The sequence below is a fragment of the Lagenorhynchus albirostris genome, chromosome 10 (genome assembly GCF_949774975.1).
Source record: "Lagenorhynchus albirostris chromosome 10, mLagAlb1.1, whole genome shotgun sequence".
Classification (NCBI taxonomy): domain Eukaryota; kingdom Metazoa; phylum Chordata; class Mammalia; order Artiodactyla; family Delphinidae; genus Lagenorhynchus; species Lagenorhynchus albirostris.
In genome coordinates, this window is record NC_083104.1 from 100,999,152 (window position 1) to 101,022,553 (window position 23,402).

Here is a 23,402-nt window from a genome sequence, read left to right on the forward strand (position 1 = left end):
ATAGCACTGTACTGTAATAGGTTTATAATACTTTTCACACAAATAATACATAAAAAACAAACACAGAAAATAAAACACTTTTAATCTTACAGTATAGTACCTTGAAAAGTACAGTAGTACCAGCGACATCACTGCTGCTTTTACACTTGCCTCCAGACATCCTGGGCTTGGAATAAAGATACTGTACTACTGTACTCTACACAGTCCTGTGCGGTCACGTACACAGAAGCACACCCACGTGTAGAGGATGCACGCACGTGACCATGTACGCCACAGCGCACAGGGTAAGATGTGAGCTCTGTTTCAGCCACAGTGACTCCCTCTGCTGAGACAGATGCAAAGTACTAGGGGAAAAATAAAAGGCTAGCAACTTCTCCCACTGTTGCTGACAGTGTAATTGGTCCCACTGTTATGAGTCTTCTGCTTGGTGGAAAGAGCAGTAAGGTGAAGTGTCGTTTCAGGCTCCCATACGCAGGAATCCTCTTGCTTAGGGCTTGGATCTTAAAATGATATTAGCATTTCTCTACCTCGCAGTGGGGTTAGAAACGGAGTGCAGCACAATTCAATGCTCCCTCATCCTAAATCTGGGTGTGGGGTCCGAGGCACTGGGGTAAGGGGCGACACGGGGAGCAGAGGGGACAGCCTGAGGGGAACCTGGTCTAGGCGAGAGCCACAGCCAAGCGCCCTCCGTCCTCAACCTTCCTCCCCGACCCACTGGCACAGGACGGCTCCACAGACGAACCTGGCAGACAGAAGGTTCACCCTCCGCCTGCCTCCCGCATCTGATCCCAGAGATGTGGGCGGGTCCACCATGCACGGCAAGAGCAATCCTAGACCCGTAACTAGATCCAGCTCCAGCACCTGAGGCCGAGTGACCTCGAGCAACTTCCTTAACCTCTCACTGCCTCAGCTTCGTTCAAAATAAGAATAATATTCATCTCGCAGAGTTTTGGTGACAATTCAGTAAGGAAAAGTGTGTAAAGAATCTAAATACTCAATGGGTGATTTTTGAAATGAATGTCGCTGAAAATCAGACCACGATCTAAACTCTCTCAGGTTTTTATAAAAATATGAAGAAAAAGAAACATTTCTCAAGTGCATGCTAAGGTCATCGACGTCTGCTGTTTATTTACTCTGGTGCCATGCTAAATACTCCTTCAGCTAACCTTTACACTCACGCCAGGCTGCCGTAAACACTGCACAATAAGCACCACTGTTCCCACCTCACAGATGGAGGAACTGTGACGGACACAGCTTACATATCTAATCCAAGTTTACACAGAAAATGCCAAGATCAGAATTCAAAACCAGGTGTCAGACTGCAAAGCCCAATGCTGCCCTCCACTGGAGCAGACCATGAAAACTGCACTAACTTGGCTTCCAAGCAAAGCGCCCTCCAAGGCCAAGAAGGCACCATCGGCCTCCTTGTTCTCCTAACACACAACGACAGGTAGGAGAAAACCAAAAAGCCATGGTCTATGTTCAAAGATAAGAGAAATACCTCCACTGGCCAGAACCAGCACAGAAAAGCAAACAGGGAGAGGGGATAAACCACAGTGTTGCTGGGCTTGGGGTCCACAATCAGGAAGAGATGCCAGGAGCTTGCCTCCCGCAGGATAACGTGCTGCTAGCTTGGCATCTGAGCGAGGCTAAAAGCTTGCAGTCAGAAGCTGGGAAGGAATGGGCTCCATGCTGGTGAAAGAAGGGTGACAAAAATCGTCACCAAATACAGCCTGAGGCTGTAGCTCTGAAGAGCTGTTAGCTTGGAGAGCCAAGCCCTGGGCGCTGGACCCGTCATGTCCCTAAATCAGAGCTGGTGAGTACATCTGACAGGTCCCTACAAAACCTCGTTCTGGATTTAAAGTCGGAAGAGCTCAGTGTAAACCCCCACACAGGGGAGAAATAAGCAAAGCGGGGAGGGCAGGAGGGAGGAAAGCAGAGAAAGGGAGAAAAACAAAAACAAAATCTTCCCCTGAACGTGACCTGCAGACCATAATTCCAACTACGTGATTGCTAAGTAAGACAGCCAACACAACCAACAACCAAAGCTGGGGTCACCCCCGAGGAGATTAACTTTATAAAGCAGCCTGAGAGTCTAAAATAAGTGTATTTCAGTTACCCCAAGAGACCCATGAAAGCACAATTCACTGATTGTTCTAAAAACAAAAATCATAAGGCAATCCTTTTGTAAACCAGACCTAAACAATGCATCTTTAGGATTTTATCTATCTCCAGATCAAATTCTTCTTTGAAAAGAAAAACACCAGTCCCCAGTTTCAAAAAACTAAAAAAAAAAATAAAATAATTTTTTTAAAGACAGAATATATGAAACAATGCCACACTAGACCTTGGATATCAGGTAACCAAGGACACTGATCCCTGAAAGATGAGCCCTAACACTGCCCCGGGAGAGGAAAACACAGGAGGAGCCCAGAGGTCTTCCCAGGTTGAGGAAACAGTCTGTCCTGAGAGTTCACAGGTCAGGGTGAAAGAAGAGGGCTGTAGAGAGAGAGGTCTGAAGATCTACAGAAGAGGGAATACAAATGAAAATGTCAGTGCAGGTGTGTTGAAGAAACTCCCTGAGGCCAGGGAACCAGACCACACAAAAGGATTAGCAGGAATAACGCTGGGAGCTCACAAAGACCAGAAAGGGGTCAGTTCCCAAACAGCGCATGGAAGACCTCATAGTTCATGGGTTCTCAGTTACAGTACTAAGAAGGGTCTTAAATTGGTTGTGGGAAAAAGCTAATCCCGGACTAAAACCCTACACTGGCCCTGCCTAACAAGGCTTAAAACGAAATGAGAAGGATCAAAGTGTTTCTGAGTAATCCCAGAACGAAGCTCAGAGAGAGTACTAGAAATACAGAAATATACAACGCGTTACGAGGTAAAGCTAACAATATCGGGCATCCTATAGAAAGTGATCAGGCATGCAAAGAAGAAGAAGAAAAAAACAAAGTAGAGGAAAAGAAATAGCAATTCACCAAGAAATGACACAGATGACAGAACTAGTTGAAAAAGGCACTGAAATATGCACGATAATGATATTTAGTACACTCCCAAAGCTGCAGGGAAGACTGAACATGTTAGGTAGAGATAAAGAAGATCACGAAAAGACACTAACTGAAACTAGAAAACGGGGTGAGAAGAACACTGGATGGAATTCACAGCAGATTAGACATTGCAGGAAAAAAGAAGGATTGATGAATTTAAAGATACAGCAATGAAAACTATCTAAAATGAAACCCAGAAGGAAAAAAAGAATACTGAGAGAAAAGTTTACAGAGCACGGGTGAACTGTGGAAAAGTTTCAAGTGGCCGAATATACTTGTAATTGGAGTCCCCAAGGGGAGGGAGTAACAGAGAAAATAGCTGAAGAAATAATTTACTGAAACTTCTCAAATGTGATGAAATATATATATGTATCAAGAATTGGAGCTTTCTATGAACCTAAGCAGAGAAGGAACTCTGCCTCGCCCGCAGACCTTAATGTCTCCCGGTTGCCTGTGTACCAACCTCCTACAGGGAGAAGAGTATGAACCAGGCACAGTCCCGGCACATGCGTTGTCTTGATTGAAGTATCTTGAAAAATTTAAGTACTTTTTTCACTGCACCTCGAGGCCCAATCATTTCATTCCATTTAACATAAAACCCCACACAATTTCAACTTCTTACTTCTCTAGGGTATGGAACCTGTTTCTTAGCCCTACCCAGTCACCAGAGAATCAGCAACTTTCTTAGGCTCCTTAAAAGCATTCCAGCTAATTCAGTCGTGGCTATCTCACGCTTTCTCCCAAACAGTTTCCTTGTACCAAGTCCTTAGGCCAGAAAGGTTAACGCTAGTAAGTATTTTCTCCACTCAGCAGACTCCTAAGGAAAGGCGGGTCTTAAGGCTCTCTCCACCCGAGTCCTAAAGTGATGATGTCCTCTTTCCACTGAGTACCTGTACTCAGCACAAGGCAAGGCTCGCTGTAGCCCCATTTCAGAGCATGTGATCCAAGGTTCCGACAGGCGGACCTTGCCAGCCAGTTTTCATCTGAAAGTGCAGCCGGCCTGGACGACACCCGAGCCCCAAGGAGCAGAGACAGCTCCACATGGCCTGAGGCAGCCGCTGCTCTGCTACTTCACCTCCAGATGTAAGACGACCCTCTGCAAATCAGACAGCACCAGACAGCCCAAAAGGGCACACTTCAAAGTTATTAAAGTGACATGCTTCAACACTCTGTAAATTTGACTCAGTCAGGAACAAAGTAGGTCTAACAGCCATAAACCCAGTTATCATTCTCAATCACTTTCACTTCATTTATATTAACAGGGATTCGTGGACAGAGAAAAATATGAAAAGGTACGAAAGACACAGTATCCTCACTGCCGACTGACCTCACTCCCGACCAGGACAGCATTCATAATACACAGCCCTGCAACGCAAGGGCCGCATACAGACCCTTTGGAGGTTGGGTTGACAAGCAAGTTATCTGGGGAGAATCGGCACCTATGGAAGGAAGAGGGCGGCAGCTGCAGCGGGAGGAGTCAAACAACTGCAATCAGGCCCAGCAAGGCCTTGACCTCGCCAGAGGGAAGGGGGTGTGGGGAGCGGGGATGAGGGAGCTGGAGCCAGGTGGGCAGGGGCTGGGGGCTGGGGGCAAACTGTGGGGCCTTTATATTCCTCCCACAAGCAGTCTTTGGCTGTGGGCAACTCTGGGAAGGGCACTGTCCTTGGGCAAGGGGGCTTGCCCGCAGCTGCGGCGGCCCCGGAGGGAGCTGACGGCTGAGGCCACCTGTACTTCCACCGGCAGGGTCCTGGGACAGGAGCTGCAAGTGCATCTCAGTGACAACCGTTAGCCTGTTTTGCTCTTAAATGGAAGAGACATGACTTGCCACAGCAACATATCTAGCCGGCAGCAGAGGAACACAGTCCACTTCTCTTTCAGACGCGTTCACCCAAACTGTGCTATGAGGCCGGCGCCTCCTAAAGGGAAACTCCAGGGCTCAGCAAGGGATCGTGCCACAGGCGGCCGTAAACCGTGAAGGGCAGCAAGTGAAACCACAGTGTGAGGACTCCTAAACCCCACCTTAGCTGCTCTGAAAGAAGTGATCTGCTAAACACGGTACAAGACAGAGGGGAAACCATTTAGAAGTGTTTAAAATGTCAGTGTATTCCACAAGCATATAAACTGTCTAAAGGGCATTTTCTTTCTTTCCAATTCTAAACCGATAACCTCTCTCTTAACAGCCTTAGGATGCTGGTGCAATTGAAATGTTCGCAGAAAATAATCAGCTGCTTTGGAGAGGGAGAAAAAGCCCTGACACCCAAGCAGCTGTAACAACAAGAGATTGCCGCAAGGAAACAGTGCTCTCATTTTTAATTTTGCTTTTCAAGAACAAAGGAATACAACACTCACAGTTTAAAAGAGGAGAGAGCTCAGACCATAAAAACAAGTATAAAAAGAGCTGCTGAATAGTTCTGAGGCCTGCGGAGGCAGTTCCTATCATTAGCTAATTAAAGAAGGACTGAATGTGAAGTTTCTAAGTGATCTTGGTATCTGAAATGTAACAGAGTATAGCCCGACCAGCTACGGGGGTCAGAGGGCGGGAGAGTCGGAAGGCAACACCCGGGGGAGGCCCCCTCTTTTTAACATCACGGCTTCCGTAAGCCTCACAGTCTAGGAATATTATTGAAATGATCTGTATCTCTCCTTTCAAAAGAGCTAAGGTCTAACATGGGCTCGGAAGTCAAAACGACAGGGGGCTCAAACCAGGCCTCAAATACTCCCGAGCTGCAATGTGGTCACGTGGTACTTCGTTGCTCTGGGTCTGGGTTCCCTCCTCTAATAAAAAAAATGGAGATTATAATAACACCTACATCACAGATGCAGGCCAGAACAAAAAAATCCTTGTACAAGTGCTTAATGCAGCATTTGACACTATTAATTACTCTCTCGCTGTCATCGTCACTACTATGGCTATTACTACGCTAAAGGACATCCAGATTGCTGGGACGCAGACAGGTTTACCGAGACATTTTTCAGCATCTAGCACCCCAACCCCAGATAAAACATTTAAATGACCCTCCGAAATGCCTGAAGTAAGAGCACGGCACTCCCCTTCGGAGTGAGGGAGAACAGCCAGGTCCGAGGGCACTGTGAACACCTACCCATTGTGAGCGCTGTGAGAGTACACAGTACGCTTCCCGTGACACCATCCCCTCATCCGTCAAGTTCCTAACGTGGGCCTGGCTGGGGCACCTCCCCTCCCCGCCCTGCATCTCCCCTGAGAAGCATCCCAGCAGGTGATACAAACACGCAATCACCCCTTCAGCAGCGGCTGAGGTATAGCAATACTCCGACATTAATCAGCCTGTTCGCTTCCTCCCCGTGGATGATACAGATCTCGATCCGCTGTCATTCTGATGCAAGGCTGTGATCATTTTTCTCTCTCTGGCTAATTGCATTTTCACACCCTCCTCTGCTCCTCAAACGGAATGAACCGGGAAATCCATAAGTTCTACCTCACTAAGGACCTAAACCATTAAGCCACAACTGAGAGCAAGAAGTCTAGACACAGTAGGCTTAATGATTTCAGGAAGATGGTAACTGTTGAATATTTAAGCCCCAAAGACAAAGGCATTTAGTACCTACCATCTCCAAAAAGATGTGTCATAAGCCTGGTAAGTGTTTGCTTAAGGTCAAACTCTACAAGCTTCGTGGCCTCCAGGGTATGTGTCTCCTGTTTATGGGCAGAGCGAGAACTCTGTTCGAAAAGCTGCAGGTTTTCTCCATCCTTTACGCCAGCAAATAACTGTGAACCAAGAGGAATAATATAAATAAATAAAAAGAGCATCGTGACCAGAGTCTGTATCAAAAGATATAATGTGGAACCAAAACCCAGGAAGTCTTAAGAGTCAATGAACATACCGATGTTAACATTCATTTGGTATCAACTTTGAACAAAGCACTAGGCTACATGTAATGGAGAGTCTTTAGGAAATTAAAAGACACCATTCTGATCTTTGCTCATCTCTCCATTTTCCTTTTGCACTAACTTCTTTGCAGTCATTTCCTCACAAGACACATTATTCTCCATGCTAGTGGAAATGCCAGTGAATCGGGTTTTCACTGTCCTTAAAGTGTGACCTGAGACTAGGTAAGAAAGCACAGTCCAGGAACGAAGTCCTATGAAGCCCTCCTAAACTGAAGTGTGCTGGACTTTGCTACCCTGTAATTCCAAAGGTCAGGACAAGGCCTGAAATGTGTTTCTGCCATTTGCTATCCAGTAAACTCCAAAAAGTGATATGGGAGCTAAGCTTCAGGTAATGGTTTGAAAGATGGGAATAATAAATTAAGAGACTTCATGATAATTAAATAAAAGAATGCATGAAGGGCATGGAGTACCTGGCACATTGCAATGGCTAATACACTGTCCTCTCTGTCATCACAATCACCATTACTAATCACAGCTGTCATCAGTCTGAAGCTGCTTAAGCACTAAAATAAAGTGTTCCATCTTTAACAACAAAGCAGGTCTTTACCTGCTGGGAGAGTGACTCAACGTGGAGAACTGACCAAATCAATCTATCATTCTTTCCACCCAAAGTCCCATGAAATCAAAAATTATTTTAATCAAAGAATGAAACAATTGCTGTTTCAGAGTAATAACGGGCTAGATAATTAGAACCAAATCTCCTGATAAAGCTACTAAAAACTACAAAAATTCTTAAAAGCATCAAAGAAGTAACACAATAGAGAGGATTTGCTACACAAAACTCTGTGAGGAAGCACAAAGCCAGAAAAAAGCCCGACACAAAGCCAGAGAGAAATACTGAGACTCTCTGCCTTTCCCAATTTCAACTGAACGCTGAACATTGCTTGTGACAGCTTATCAATAAAAGGGAGGCCAGATTGGAAGCCCACAGTGTCTGACCAAGTTGGGATGCTAGATAAGTGCTCTGAAGGATGTATCCTCATGGTAAGAATGAATACAAAAGTGACTACTTCTTATAAAGACTTCCAGCCAGGTGTCACCTTACCTGGGTAACAGAGAGAACTTCAGGCTGTGGAAATGGACTAAGGCAACCCCAGAATGCTGGTTCCTCTAAGTGCTCAGCAGAATCAAACACAAATCTTTCCACAAAAGATTCTACTTCCCAAGGTCTCAAATCATTCCTATGAGAGCTAAAGACAATGCAGCTGCCAGAGTCTACGTCTTTCAATATTTCCTCTAAAAATAACTTGGAACAACAACAACAGAACATCAAACTACTAAACACCGTGCCCTCAGAAGGAAACAGAACAGTGACCCAACTTCAAATAATTGTATGTAAAGAAGAAGGAAGAAAGGAAGGAAGGAAACAAAGCTAACTGCCATAGAGAAAGAGTGCTATTATACTCCCAGCCTGCTTTTTTCGTTTGGGGTAATTAAGGACAAGTTGAGAAAAACTGAGGGTAAGAGAGAAGAAAGGAACCAGTGAGGAACTAGGTTGATCTAAAATCACCACCAGAAGGAATAAGTGTGAACATCCTAAGAGTATCCTAGCAGATCTGATGAGGGACTACAGAAAAGGGACTTAAATGTATGCCCAATTTGAAGCTACAGTTTTCAAAAGGCATGGTTGCAATGGAAGAGAAAGGGGCAAAAGAAAGCAAGATGTTTTTTGGCCATTGGGTAGGGAGGAGTAAAAGAAGCAAAAGAGAAAATTTAGGGTTGTACAAAATAAAACAAACCTAAAAAATTAGAGGATTTACAAAACTATTCCCCATCTTCCACTGAAACAAACAAAAAGATTCCATTAAAGACTCTGCACTTTGCTACACTAACAGAAGAGGGCACCAGAGAACTATAAAATCTAAACAACCAACAGCCCACAAAAAAGAACAAAAAAAATTCAACAGAACTATAGAAAATTATCACAAAGAATTAAAAAATTCACTCAAAACAGCTCAAATGATGAAAATCTAATCTTCTTCCCCCAAAAAAGAAAATCAAGAAGCAGAAGAAAAGTGTAAGATGATACTTGCAAACTAAATTAAATCTGCTCAAACAAGCATTTGGGAATATTGCTTGGGCCAGAAATGCAAATGTTAAGAACAAAAATGAATGAAAAACAGAAAACTGTGAACTGAGGAAAGAAAGAGAAGGAAAAAAATCGTCTCAGAACTTAAGTTTAAGTTACAAGATATGCAAGGAATAATGGACTCAAAGATTTAGCAAGAAGAATTGAAGAAAAGCAGAAAAACAACTAAGAAAAGGACAATGAGATAAAGAAAGAAGAATCAGAGAGAAAATGGTGGAAATGGAAGACAGGCAAAGAAGAAATAACATTTATATAACTGGAGTCAGTGAAAGAGGAAAAACAAAACAGCAGAGGAGAAATAACGGGCACCATGTAAAATGGATACCTGAAGAACCGAATATAAGACATATCCTAGTAGAACTATTAGACTTCAAAGATGAAAAGAAAAAATACTCAAGACCTCCAAGCAAAAAGATCAAACAACTTAGAAAGGCAAACCCACTGGACCAGCATCAGACTCTTCAAACACAACATACAAAAAAGGCAACAATGACCTCACATTTTCAAACTCAAAAAAAAAAAAAAAAAAATGGACCAAGAATTTTATACCCAGCAACACTGGCCTTTCAGTACCAAGTCTATAGAAAAAGCTTTAAACATACAAGAGCACAGGGAATTTCACATGAATGAGCTCTTTCTGAAGGATCCACCAAAGCATGGGCTTTACTCAAGCAACAGATAAGTGGGAAAATTTCAACCCCCCCCAAAAGAAAACTGATGGATAACACATTAATACATGAAATTGAAGATCTGAGACTAAAACAAAGCCAGATATTAAGTTGGAAGATTAAAATATAATTCTTATATATCATGACAAAGTAGAAATAATATAACCAAAAAATGGAAAAAGAGAGAGTGAAAATGGAATAAACTCATTGGTTTAAGGGCCAAAAATTCAATAGAAAAATGAGAGAAATACATGAACAGACAATTCACCAAAAAAAAAAAAATATATATATATATATATATATGAAAATGACCCTTAAACCTATGAAAATGTATTCAAACAGAGAAATGCAAATTAAAACAACACTGACATTATTTTTAAACTGTTGTACTGGTAGAAATTAAAAAGCACGACAACATTCTTTCGGTGAGGCTTGGGAAAAGATGTACTCTCATATACACTGTTGACGGAAGTGAAAATGGGTAGAACCCTTTTGGAGGTAAATTTGTCAGTATCCAACAAAACTACATTTGAAATTTACCTCCTGACCTAGTTCTTCTACTTCTGGCTATTCACCCTGAATATACCTCCAGAATTAATATATACGTAATAAGGTTTTCACTGTAGCATTGTTTATAATTGCGAAGTACTGGAAACAAAGAAATGTCCAGACGAAAGAGAGATGTTAAATAAACTATGGTCTACCCATACAATGGAGTACTTAAGAGACCTAATAAAAAATGAGGATGACGTCTCCGAAGTGATATGTAATGATTCTAAGCTACGTGAAAAAAGCAAAGTGCGAAGATCATATATTATACGCTACTTTTTCGAAACTTATTGTGGTACTTTTCATGTAAGAAAGAAGGGAAAATAATAAAATATACATGAACCTGCTCATTCGTATAAAACAAAAATAAACAAACTTCATAGAAATGATGAATCAGAAACGAAAGAGATTCACTGCCTACCAGAAAGTGGGTGGTAGCAGACTGCAGAATGAAAAGAACTGGGGAATAGGATGGAGTAAAAAGAGGAGGTGGTGGGAAGGGGGCAAAGAGAGGAGTGACACTCTTCTAAGTAGACTTTTTGTATAGTTCTGACTTGCGGAATCCCATTAAAATTTTATGTACTCAAAAACTTTAAAAAATAATTAAAAGCCACCCAGATGTGGTGAAAACTCAAAATGGAATGCGATCAGCAACAATAGAGCCAATTCTACTCTAAACAATGAAATAGCCGCGTGGAAGAGAGTGGAGAAGAAAAGAATTAAGAAAGCAAATTTGAAAAACAGCATTTTAACTGGATATTCTGAGGTTAAAGACAAAATAATCACAGCAAGTATTGTACACTGGATAGTAAACTTTGTTCTGCAGAGGTATGTGTTCACTTTTCTGAAACTACCTTATGTTCATTCAAGAACTGATCAAGTAAGTAAATATATTGTGGGTAAAGGGAACCAGGTTTCTCACAGTCACTGTCAAAGAAAATGGGGAGGGGCTAGAATAAGCCACGTGGTAGTGACTTGGAGGCACCCATATGAATTCATGTTTCTAAATACATATACAGATATAGAAACAGAAGTAGGTGTGCATATATTGCCCACTCCTGTCCTTTGAGGGGGACCTAGAAGTGGTAACATCCCAATAGCAATAGCTGTACTCAGGTCTGGGCTTCTAAATACCATTTTTTATTTAAAAAAAAAAAAAAGCAGGGCTCCTTAGAGAAATGAATGACTTTCAGGGCTGGGCCAGAGAAAATATAAGATGAACCTGGGACATCATTTGGGGCCAAAAAGTGATGAGAACATGTCAAAGGACACTGAAGACTACTTGAAGAGCTCCCAATGGCCAAATCTGGGTCAATTTGAGCAACAAAACAAATAATTTTAGTAATGGACCCTAACCCACAAAATAAAGAAATATCCACATGAAACCATGCTAATATAAACAATTACCTTCTCCCATATACATTTATTCAATTAAAGATCTTCGTTAAAGTAAAATTCTAAAAAATAATTTTAAAAGGAATGATGGATAAAGAAAACAACCATTTGGTAAACACCAGAGTAGTGATCATTTCAGACAATAATTCGCAATGGATGATAAAGATACTGGGGCAAAATATGATGAGAAAGATGACATCATCTCAAAGTATCTTCCCCCAGGTAGTACAGCTTAGGACAATGCTAAGTAAAAGAAGTCAGTCATTTGAAGACTACTTTTTAAAAACGAATATCTACAGTATTTACAATACATAGGTATAACCAAAAAATACCCATAACGTATACTAAAGACTAAAGTTTGGAAAACTCTGAAAGAAGGAAAAGCAGTAATTCATAACACCCTCAGCACAAAACAGCACAGGAGAATAAAACCATGTACACAAGTCAGCTCTTATTTCTAGAGGAAATGTAACATTGGAGCTAGAAGGAACTTGAAGAGAGCAGCCCAGCCAACCCCAAATAAGGAAATGAACTGCAGAGAGGCGAAGACCCAGAGAAGCTAAGATCACTTAGCCAATTAGTCCCCACGCTGGGAATAAATCACTCATCTCAGCCTTGGTTCCAGGGCCCTTAAAGTGGCTGCCTCTCACTTAGCTTTCTGTTTGAGAGACATCCGCTGGTGATAAAATTAAATTAGATTTCCATTAACTGCACACATTAGGCTGTGTCATTTGCTTCTCCACTAGGATTTCTTCTATTTCTCTGACATTTTCTTACGTGTCCTTGCAGAAACCTCAACGACCCAGAAGACGAATTCCACCCCCACTGGAACAGCTTGCAGAAGCCAGGGCAGGTAGTTCACAAATGAGAAAAGAACAGGTGCGGGAAATTAATTCTAATCAGGCTTAAGAATAAAAATAGATTGCAAAAGCCAATTTAATTTAAAATTCAGAAAGCCAAAAGGATTTTTCAAAATGGCCCAGATTTTAACCACACATTTAAAAGCAAATAAAAAGGCAAATGGTCAGAAGAATAACACATCCATGCAAAATCCTATGAGCGGGCAAGTATAAATGGGGCTTGGATGACAGCACAACTTCAAGCAGTTATTTAGGGCTGGCCTGTGGTTCCCAAAGCAGCCATTTTTCTATTCAGCCATTTAGAATTGTCCATTGATCACTCGTTTAATCCATATCGTCCACCTTGCATATTAATGCTAAACAACCCCTCCCCCTCCCTCGCCGCCTCTCTCCGAGTCTCCGTGCAGATGCAACAACCCTGTAACTGACTTCACCGCAGCTGCTGCCTGGACTACTATTGGCTAACAGTTGCTATTGCTGCCTTCCTGAGAGCTTCCCTTACTTACTCTAGGGCTTCACTTCATCCTCACCATCCTTATTCTCTCCCCATTTCTCAGGTAGGGAACTTGAGGCTTACAGAAGTTAAGTAACTGACCATTGCTGCACAGCAAGTGATGAAGCCTGAATTCAAACCAAACTCTGATTTGTGACCCCATCCTCCAGGCTCCGTGGTTATTTCCACGACAGCATATACATGATCATCTCTTCAGCTTTGGTGTGAAAAGGATCCATGGTCAGATGGATGCGATTAAGAACTGGACAGAAAACATGAGGAGAGAGGAGAAGCCTGGAAGCCTGGCCCCACACACTGACGCTGCTGCAGCACCCTCCACAAAACACTGACGGTTTATCCCAGGCAAGCCATATATTACTGCACAAGGGCCAAGAAATCCCTCAAAGCATGAAAATTAGGTCTGCCTTTCGAACGCCTTCATATGTGACAGTGCGTCAGTGTGAACAGTAACTTGAGGGGGACTGCACTAGAACCAAACATTAGCTACGACAGTGTTGCACCAGCAACAGGAAGGGTCTGCGTGGTGGAGGTCACGTGGACCTCAAGGGCACTATCGGGTGTAGGGAGGCTGGTGACCCTTGGGTCCCTATCAGGACACCAGTGCTTGACGCAGGTTTTCTCAGCCCTGTCCTCCTTATCCAAGGAAGGAAGAGAACCAAAGGAAAACAGCAAGCGAAATGAGGAAAATAACCGCTTTGAGAGCTAGACAAAGAAATAATCCTAATGCAGGTGAGAAAGGGGAAGAAATGCTGCTCAAACCCAAAAGTGGTTCAGAAGAAAAACCCTCTGGAAGGAAAAGACATGGGTCTGTGATGCTGTTGTTCATTTTATAAAACTCTGAAGGATGACAGAGCACAGAATAATCAAAACAAAATCTGAATTCAAGGAGTCCCTACGTGGCCGCGGATGCACGAGAGCACACGTTCGTTGCATCTTAACTTGACCTTAATGCTGATGAAATAATCCCAGCTCTTCTGCCTGAGATGCTTGGGCTCAGGCAGCAGGTTGGGGGACCGGCCCAATGCCACAGAGAAAGAACCAGGCTCATTTTCTGAATAACCTCAACAAACTGAGGAAGTACGGGAACAGGAAGCTGGTAGCAGCATCAAGACAACATCTAGGAAGGTGAAAGAGAAACAGATACAATGCTTTCCAGTGACAAAGCACTTCTGCATTAGAACATTAGAACAAATACAATCAGGTCACTCCAACAGCATCTGAAATTTTAACCAGCTGGTCAGTCAATCAGCCCCTACTTTACCACCAGTCTAGTTAATTCTACGTTCATTAAGTCAATCTTCGCCCGAGGTAAGAGAGCAAACGTCTAAAGCCCTAGGAGACAGACCACAACAGCATCCTTACCTGCACAATGTCAAATGCAAGTGCAGGAAACACGAGTGGTGAAGGGATCACCCAAGATAATGTTCACGGAAAAGTGTCACAGGTGATTCAGCCAAACAAAAGAGTGTGAAGTACACAGGCTGAATGAGGTGACAGCAGTGGATTCAGGCATTTTAATAAAAAGGAAGAGGGGAGAAGGAGGAGGACCGGGGGAGGAGGAAGAGACGGAGAAGCAGGACCATGAAAATCTCAACAGCCCCCAAAGGACATTCTGGCCTGCTCATGTGCTTTGTCTTGGAATGAAGCATTTCTGCAAGCTGCTGTTTAAAAACTGTTGGATTTGGCTGTATGACTCTATTTAGAAGGATCCGATTCAAAAGATTACCAGCTTAATTAGACGGGAAAAAAATAAAAAACAATAATCTCCGAGTAACAAGGAAAGAGAATCCTTTGGCAGTTGAGGAGAGCGTAAGGGGTTCTTCTGGCGGGATAATAACCGGGCTGGGAAGTGAAAACCTAAAGGTACCGCGAAATCCAAGAGCCGTCTGCATGACAAACAGGATTTCTTTCTGAAGGATTTTGAGACTTCCAGGTGCTGGAACGTGAGCGCCGGAGAATTAAGTTCTACCTGGAGGAATGGCTCAGACCAGCAACTCCCGGCTGACAACACAAAAAGGGACTTGGAAAGAAGGGAGGGGCTCATTTACAAGGTTTTCAGGAGGATTTCACTGCAGATTACATGACGCAAATGCTCTCCTCCTTCTTACTTACAAAATTCCCAGCAAACTCCAAGTTGTTCCTGAATGACTGTTACAACTGTACTTCAGCAGGAACTAGAAGGGGATCCTAGGTCTGTGTTCGGCTGAGTGGGACGTGAGGCCAGAGAGGGCGCTAGTGAACACACACATAATTTTAACCAGAAGAGACTTTTTTATTTCAAACTGTATAGATTGTCAATTACAGGCCAGCATAAAATCAGTGCTATCTAGAGGCACAGAGGATAAAGGGCTGTGTTATCACTGGCGATGATACACCACCTTTTCACCGAAAGAAAAGAGTCTTTTCATTATTTATCGTCCATGCAACTATTTTTAAAAAAAGATTTCTGTCTAACAAACTGCATTTACTAGGTAATAACACTTTTTAAATAATATAACTGACATCAGGGCCATATTGACTTGATAAAATTCCAGTTGATATTTATTTTCCTCTGCAGCATTTTTCTTTTCTGCATCCATTGTATGATTTCTGCAGGAGATAAGAAACAGGGTTTAGGACAAAACAATCCCAAAAACACAGGGAGGGAGGCCATTCAAATTATTGGTTCGACTCAAGTTTCTGAATCATGAGGAAACAAGAGTTCCTCCCACTGTCAAAGGTAACTGAAAAGGCCACAGCAAGAAGGTTTGGAAATAAAGAAATAAAATATAGGTAATTCTTCAAAAATTGATTCACCCACTGTGACAAATATACCAGACTCATGTAAGACTTCACCAACAGGGGGACTGGGTGTGGGGTACACGCGAACTCTGTACCTACGTTGCAATTTTTCTGTAATCCGAGAGCTCTTCTAAAATTAAAACTTTATTACAAAATTGAATGTAGGGGATGTACACTCCTCTGACTGAGGCCAGCATGCTAAACGACACGAAAGCCCGAAGAGCAGCCTTTCACACCATCACTGCAGAGGAAGACAACCAGCACGATTTCTAGCCCGCTCAGGAGCAGCAGGACGGCTCTGGGGAGCAGGCAGGACCGCCAGGGTCAGGACCGCTGTCATGGTGCCCTGAACAGAGCAGAGGCTTCGTGCATTTCTTCTTGATGACGTGGTTCATTCAGAACCGCCTCTACAGGCACGTGCTGAGTCCAGAAGCAAACCCTGGAGTGCTGTTCTCTCCAGTGAACTTCAGCAAGCACTCAGCCACACATCTCCCTCCTGCAGAGGTCCTACACCCACACTGCGTCACCAGAGGAAAGGCTTTGCCTTCTTCCTTCCTGAGAAGAGAGAGGTCATCAGATAAGACCCCCACTTCCAGCCTCCCATTCCCGCCCCTAAATGCACCTGCCATGCAGCCATGCTGCAGTCCTTCAGGCCCACCTCCAATTAAAAAACAAAAACAAAACGTGCACCCTCTCCCGTCCAGCTCTAGGCGCTACTGACGCCCCTGCAATGACACCCTGTCCACACACTTCTCACTGAGAAATCCTCCCACGCCTCCTGCACCTCTAACCTCTCTTCTGGCTCCTTCTCCTGAGTAAACATGGTCAGTTCTTCTCTTTACACAACAGTCCACAAAAGAAACGAAACTCCCTCTCATCCCATCTCTTGCTACGACGACCCTTCCCCTCACAGTTAAGCTGGTCACTCTTCCTTGGTCCTCTTAACAGCCTCCCTTTCCTTCCTCTGCGTCACTACACATTTCTATTCCGCGGGCCTCCTTTTCCGCTTGTACACGCCTTAGTCTGCCGACTGCCCTAGATGAACGGGGCTGAAGCACCCACACGCGATGGAGCGTAAACCTGCATCTCCATCCCAGACGCGCACGCCCGCACCTGCCCACCAGACATGTCCGTGTGCAAAGCCTCCACCTAAACACGTCCCAAAGTCCACTAACTCTCCTGACCCCCACTCCAAAACACTTCTCCCCCCGTGACCCTTAACTCTGGGAGTGGTACCCAGAAGGCAGCCCAAGAGAAATTTTCAGTGGCTTTTCCCTTTCCCTCACTTCCCCACACGCAGCCACCAAATCCAGTAAACCCCACATCACCCCTCAAGTTCACCCTTTCCTTTCTGGCACCTGGGCCATTTCGTGGGCTTGCCCTGCATCGGTTCTTCGATGATTATACATAATCTAGTCTCCTCAAATCCAGTCTTGCCCTACGCTGCTCCATTCCACAGGCTGCTATGCAGATTTCTCTAAAATGCCAAACTGAGTACATCCCTCTTATGCTTAAAAATTACTTAAGACTCCTCACTCTTTTTAAACTAATGCTCAGACTCCAAAAATTTACGTCAAAGGCCCTTCAAGAACAGTTCATACCTCTCTCTCCAGCTTCCTCTCCCATCGCTCCTCCAAGCCCCAGCCACGCCACTAGACACGCTGCAGGGATTCATCACACTCTGAGTCTCCGTGCCTTCAAATCTGCTACTCCCATTACCTGGAACACGGCGCCCCCTTCCCTGCCGGGATAACTTCCAGTTCCTCTTGAAGATTCTTTGGTAAGCCTTCCACGATTACCCCAGGGATAAAGATTTCCTTCCTCTGTGCCCTGGCCATATCTCTTTCCCAGTGCCGACTGCGTGGTTAGACCTTCCAGTTCATCTGTCTCTCTCCCTAGGCTGTCCACAAAGCAGTGGCACGTAGTCAGGATCTTACTTTATAACAATCCTGTTTACGATGAGGTTCCTAAGAAAACATGGCATCCAATCTATATCCAGTTCAGCTCAACCCAAACCTGTCACTGGGCAGATCATCTCTGAGCCCCAGACACAAGCCATTCACCTGGAGAGTGGCAGATAAAGCCTGGAACCCTGATGAATACAGCCTCATCTGTCTGGCAGGCCCACTGCTTATTAATTCTTGGCTCGCAGACAGAGAAATAAGTAAGAATCACTTCTAAAAATAAGCACATCCACATCTTACCACAGGAACTCCCAAGCCTTCACGTACCCTGAATGCAGCAGGAGAAATTCAATTACGTTATTCAAATCCAACTAAAGCATTTCGGCAAATATTAAGTATTCAAATCACTTCGGAGGAAGGACTGGGATGTCTCAGTGAGAGGAACAGACAGACATATTAAAGGGATAGCAGACTCCTCCAAGTGGATTTCAGCTGCTAATTTCAGTTTTTAATTTCTTTAAACAACTAGGCCCTAAATGAAATCTTCTACGGCTCATTATTTGGGAAGACCTGTGTTTGAAAGGGCCGCCTTGAGTACAGCTCCATCCTGGGGTCTCTGTGGGAAGTCCGTTCCTGTTTTAGCTAACTGATACTGACTCAGTTTTGCCCTTGCCTGGATTTCTGGTGATACACCACAGGCCGGTTAATCAAGGTGCAGAGCGGAGCAGCGAGGAGGGGCCTGCCGAGGCCGTGCTCCACGGACAGCAGAGCGCATCTCTCCCGCTGCTCCCTCATCTCCCGGACGCCAGACTGGTGCCAGGGCGGTCATGGGAAGACGGGGAAGTCGACTTCCGTGACGAAAGATGCTACACAGACACCCTGGAGGTTGAAAAGCTACTTCTGCCAGGCAGCTGAACGCGCGCTGGCTGCCGAGGGTGCTACAAAGACCGAAGCTCGAGTTCCAAGTGATTTCTGTCCAACCCTTCTCAGGAGCCCCACCCCAGACCTTCAGGCGCAAACTCAAACAGGTCCTCGCCGAACGGCACGGTCTTTCCAAATCTCCCCTCACTCAAGCCTCCATGAGCGAAAACTCAGGTTGAATATATCACAGAGGCTCTTCAGTTCCTCAAGGACGCGTGTTCCCGAGAAGCCAGTGTCAGGAAGAGCCTGGGGACAAGAAGTTACACGCCTCCACGGGGCCGTTTCCCTGGCACGCGGGAGGCTGCTCCCCGCAGAAATGTCGTCAGCACCATCAGCGAGTGACCTCTGCCTCCTGGGTGTTCTGGACATCCAGCTGTTTGGCTGGCTTTTATTAACTCCGACCCATGATGAGGAGTGTGTTTTTCAGCACTTTTCTTCTCTTACGGATTCTCCCAGGGGTACCAGTGGGAGAAGGATATAGATTCGTACTCTGCCAAGCTCTGGTCTATACAGAGGACACATGAGAAACCTCAAAGCGGGGAACTTACACGAAGCCGCACGCGAACCACACGAGAGCTTAGAGGTCTGGATGTGTTGAGGCAAAAACCAACAGTGGTGACAACACCGCGTCCTGCGCGAACTGGTTCTCACGACAACCGCCATTTAACAGAGGAGGAAAGTTCACCCATTCTGCTGCCGACTTTAAAATCGTGGTCTCTCATCGCCCCCTGCCTAGGCCATGACGACAGATGACACAGAGAAAGAGACTGCATTTTCCTCTTCAGATGGCTGAACAGCTCGTTTGTGACATCAGTGGGTGAAGCATAACAGGACCAAGTGAGGCTCTGTCGAAATTCTGTCACCTCCTCTCAAGGAAGATGACAGAAGACACACTACTAACCAGTCCACGGAAAAGACAGCAGTGGCTTAAAAAAAAAACAGATCAGACCTAAAACGTAGGACCCACGAGGTCACTGATTCATGCTGATGATACACAGGTAGACGTACACTTAACCAGGCATCTATTTTTAAGATAACTATGGCAGGGGCGGGGGGGTGGGGAGCGGTTCTGACACTTGCTGAGCGTCTCCAGCTCATCAGCCACCAGCCAGGCTCTCCAGCCACACTCGGGAGTGGTCCTTGTGTCAACTAAGGAAACGGAGGCTCCAAGTGGCTGAAGACTCATCTCAGGCTGCGGACAGTGAGGTGCAGAGCCAGGACTGGACTCCCCGGAGCTGGTGTCATTTCCAGGGTGGCAGGCACTGCTCCCAGAAACATTTTCCGTAAATGATGCCAAGGCCCACAGCTGGCCTCCAAGAGCCAGGACCCAAAAGTTCACGTCCTTTACTCAGTCCCAATTGGCGAGAAGTGCACAGTTCCACACTTCTACACTGTCGTGTATAAATGAAGGCTACTTACTAGTAACTGACCAAGTGGTTTACGAGGAGTGTCTAAAATGTGGCGTCTCTAGGACAAAGCTGAGGCGTTATCAGAATTGCCTAGGGACTGGGTGCCCACTACAGAGTCTGCTGCCCAGGACTGTGACGGGTCATGCTGTGTCCACTTATCGGGGCCACGGGGTCCTCAGGTATCTGGTTGAACATTATTTCTGTATGTTTCCATGAGCGCGTTTCTAGATGAGATTAACATTTGAATCAGTTGACTGAGTACAGCAGAAGGCCCTTCCGATGTGAGTGGGCTTCATCCCATCTGCTGAAGACCTGAATAGAAGAAAGGCTAAGAAAGAATTCTTTCCCTCTGCCTGACTGTCTTTGGGCTGGGACACCAGTCTTCTCCTGCCTTCACACTTGGATTCAGACTGAAACTCTACCGTTGGCTCTCCTTGATCTGGACTTCTCAGCCTCCACGAGCAAGTGAGTCACTTCCTTATAATAAATCTCTTAGTATAAATCATCTCATCTCATCTCTCTCTACACACACACACACACACACACACACACACACACACACACCCTCACACCCTATTGGCTCTGTTCCTCTGGAGAATCCTGATTAATACAAATGGACAACACCAAAAACCCCTGGAACACATTTGAAAAGTTGGAATCACCACAATTCACAAGAAGAAAATTATCACTAGATCTTCAATGGTGTCGCGGGTTGGTTGTAGATTTTGAATGCTGGTAGAACCTTTCAACCAAAAATTATTATTAGTTGTATTGTTATAGATGAATTTATTGTGGGTTGTTTAATAAACACTACACCATATGTGATGGAATCAACACCTAACAACTAGATGTTAAAATTATATTTAAGGGACTTCCCTGGTGGCACAGTGGTTAAGAATCTGCCTGCCAACGCAGAGAACACAGGTTTGAGCCCTGGTCCGGGAAGATCCCACATGCCGCGGAGCAACTAAGCCCAGGCACTACAACTACTGAGCCTGCGCTCTACAGCCCACAAGCCACAACTACTGAGCCCGCATGCCACAACTACTGAAGCCCATGTGCTCTAGAGCCCGTGAGCCACAACTACTGAGCCCATGTGCCACAACTACTAAAGCCCATGCACCTAGGGCCCGTGCTCCGCAACAAGAGAAGCCCGCGCACCGCAATGAAGAGTAGTCCCTGCTTGCCGCAACTAGAGAAAGCCCGTGCGCAGCAACAAAGACCCAATGCAGCCCAAAATAAATAAATAAATCTGTATTTAAAAAAATTATATTTAAGACACTGTAGTTCAAATAAGAATCATTTACACCACTACTGCCAAAGCTGATGGACAGTATTCTACATGGACCCAATGCCAAATTCCCCACAAAATGACACAAGATTGCTACCACAGAGTTCTTTTTGCACTGAAAAGGTGAAAGAGTTGGGCCAACTCAACTGAGGGGTCTTTCCCTTCATCTAAGAGTCCATGTCCTAAAAATATTGAGAGATATATCACCCTGGAGATGGTAGCCCAAATTCCCTTTGAAAAACAGTCTCTCACTCAAGATCCTTTTGTGAGAAAGTTATATTTTCCATTTGTCTGGTATAAATCCTTCCTGTTTTAAGCCTTGGTCATGAACCTGAAATAACACATATAACTAATTACTAAACCCTAACACGGGTCACCTCCTCTTGGGCGTGTGGTAAGATCTGTTCCCCACAAGATCCACGCTCTCGACTCTGTACCTGAGTCCAGTCACCAGGTAGCTGTCTGCCTTGCAAGCTTTCCAAACATAGAACAACTACTGCCATTTTTTGGATCTGGAATGTTCCCTGCCCCAGGAGAGAGACTCTCAGACTTACACAGAAATCTCTCCTTTGGCTTCCCCAAATACACTCAACCCAGCCTCCAGCTCTAGGCAGCCTGTGACGCTTAACTCCTGACTTAAGCCTGACCCTCGAATCACCCCGACAGCTAACATCCAGTCATTCCCAAGTTAGGAGGCATCCTCTGCCTTCCTACGGCTAACTTAACCCTAACGTCTGCTGTTCATGTAATGCACCACCAAACACAATCCCAGCACGGTAACGTGACCCAAGAGAAGTATTACAGAGAAGCAGCAGAAGTGGGAAGAGAGAGCGGCTGAGAGAATAAAGAAGAGACTTTTCCAATTTACTACAGACTCAGGCTGGAAATCAGCAACGTGGAGACTGAAGCGGCTCCTTGACTCTCATCTAATTTCATCATCTCATCCGGGTGCCTAGAGCACCTTTTAAGCTACGTACATACAAAGTGTGTGTGTATCTGCGGAGGGTGTCCGAACCTCTCAGCAGATTCTCAAACGGTAAAAGAAAAATGCTGGAAATCATTGCTCTGATGAAATGCTACCAATTCACATACAACACTGTACGAAGTCTCTATAAAGCTGAAAAACGGTATGGTGTTTAGATGATGTATCCAGTTTAAGAAAACCCTACTTTATCTTTCAAATTCATTCATGTTAACAAGTTTACAACTTCACAGAGACCTACCCCAGGCTGAGTCAGGAGCATGGCATTAGGCAAAGCCTCAGAAAGAGGCTATTTAAAGTACCAGCTAAAGAGCAGGTGTCACCTTGTACGTCCAAGGGTAGACTCAGGGATCTGGACACGCAGTCCGACGGGATGTGAGCGTCACGGGCTGCTGGCCCGTCGGAGGCCGACGAAGAACACTCCAGCCCGTCACCGCCCACCGGCACGGACCAAGCTGAAGACGTGAAATTCCACCACCATCCACACAACAGCTACAGGAATGGGCACCAAGCCAAGAAACGTGGTTTCTAGCAAGGTGTGAAGTCTACCTTGAAAGAGTATAACATCGCTGTGAAAATATTTCTGCTGCTTTCACACAACACTTGAGCTAGTACAAAAAACACTGCTATTGTAATTATGTGGACTCAGTAAAACCCAACGAGGCCCTCTTGGCCTCCAACAGCGGATGGAGAATAGACACGGTAAGAGTTTTCTTGAGATCCTGGAGGACTGAGATAGAAGATACTCATCTGTTTTTCTCTAGATGCTGTGTTGGTTCAGAATCATGAGCTTTTATCCTTCAAACCATCCCCCATCCTTTATACGTTCCATGTACTAAGAACAAATAACTAGAGGGCTTCCCGCCACCTAAATTATATTCAGAAACCTTGAGTTACCATCAAGGACAAATGCCTTTGCCTCCTTAAATGTGACCTTCCCTAGCCACTCACTGATGGGGGGAGTAACAGCCTGTCTCCCTGAAGCCTTCCAGATATTCAGGAAAGGGAGCCAGCTGACGGTTGCCTCTGCGCCACAGATCAACCCTGCATCAACTGCT

At 44.8% G+C, this 23,402-nt stretch overlaps 1 protein-coding gene across 3 annotated transcripts in view; it reads right to left on the minus strand.

Moving 5' to 3' along the window:
- FARS2 (phenylalanyl-tRNA synthetase 2, mitochondrial) overlaps window positions 1-23,402 on the minus strand; it is a 383,333-nt gene that overhangs the window by 274,975 nt on the left and 84,956 nt on the right. For all 3 annotated transcript variants that reach the window (XM_060163756.1, XM_060163757.1, XM_060163758.1), the window contains one exon: window positions 6,639-6,798. In XM_060163756.1, coding sequence (XP_060019739.1) covers window positions 6,639-6,798 — 160 coding nt within the window. The remainder of the gene's footprint in view (window positions 1-6,638; window positions 6,799-23,402) is intronic.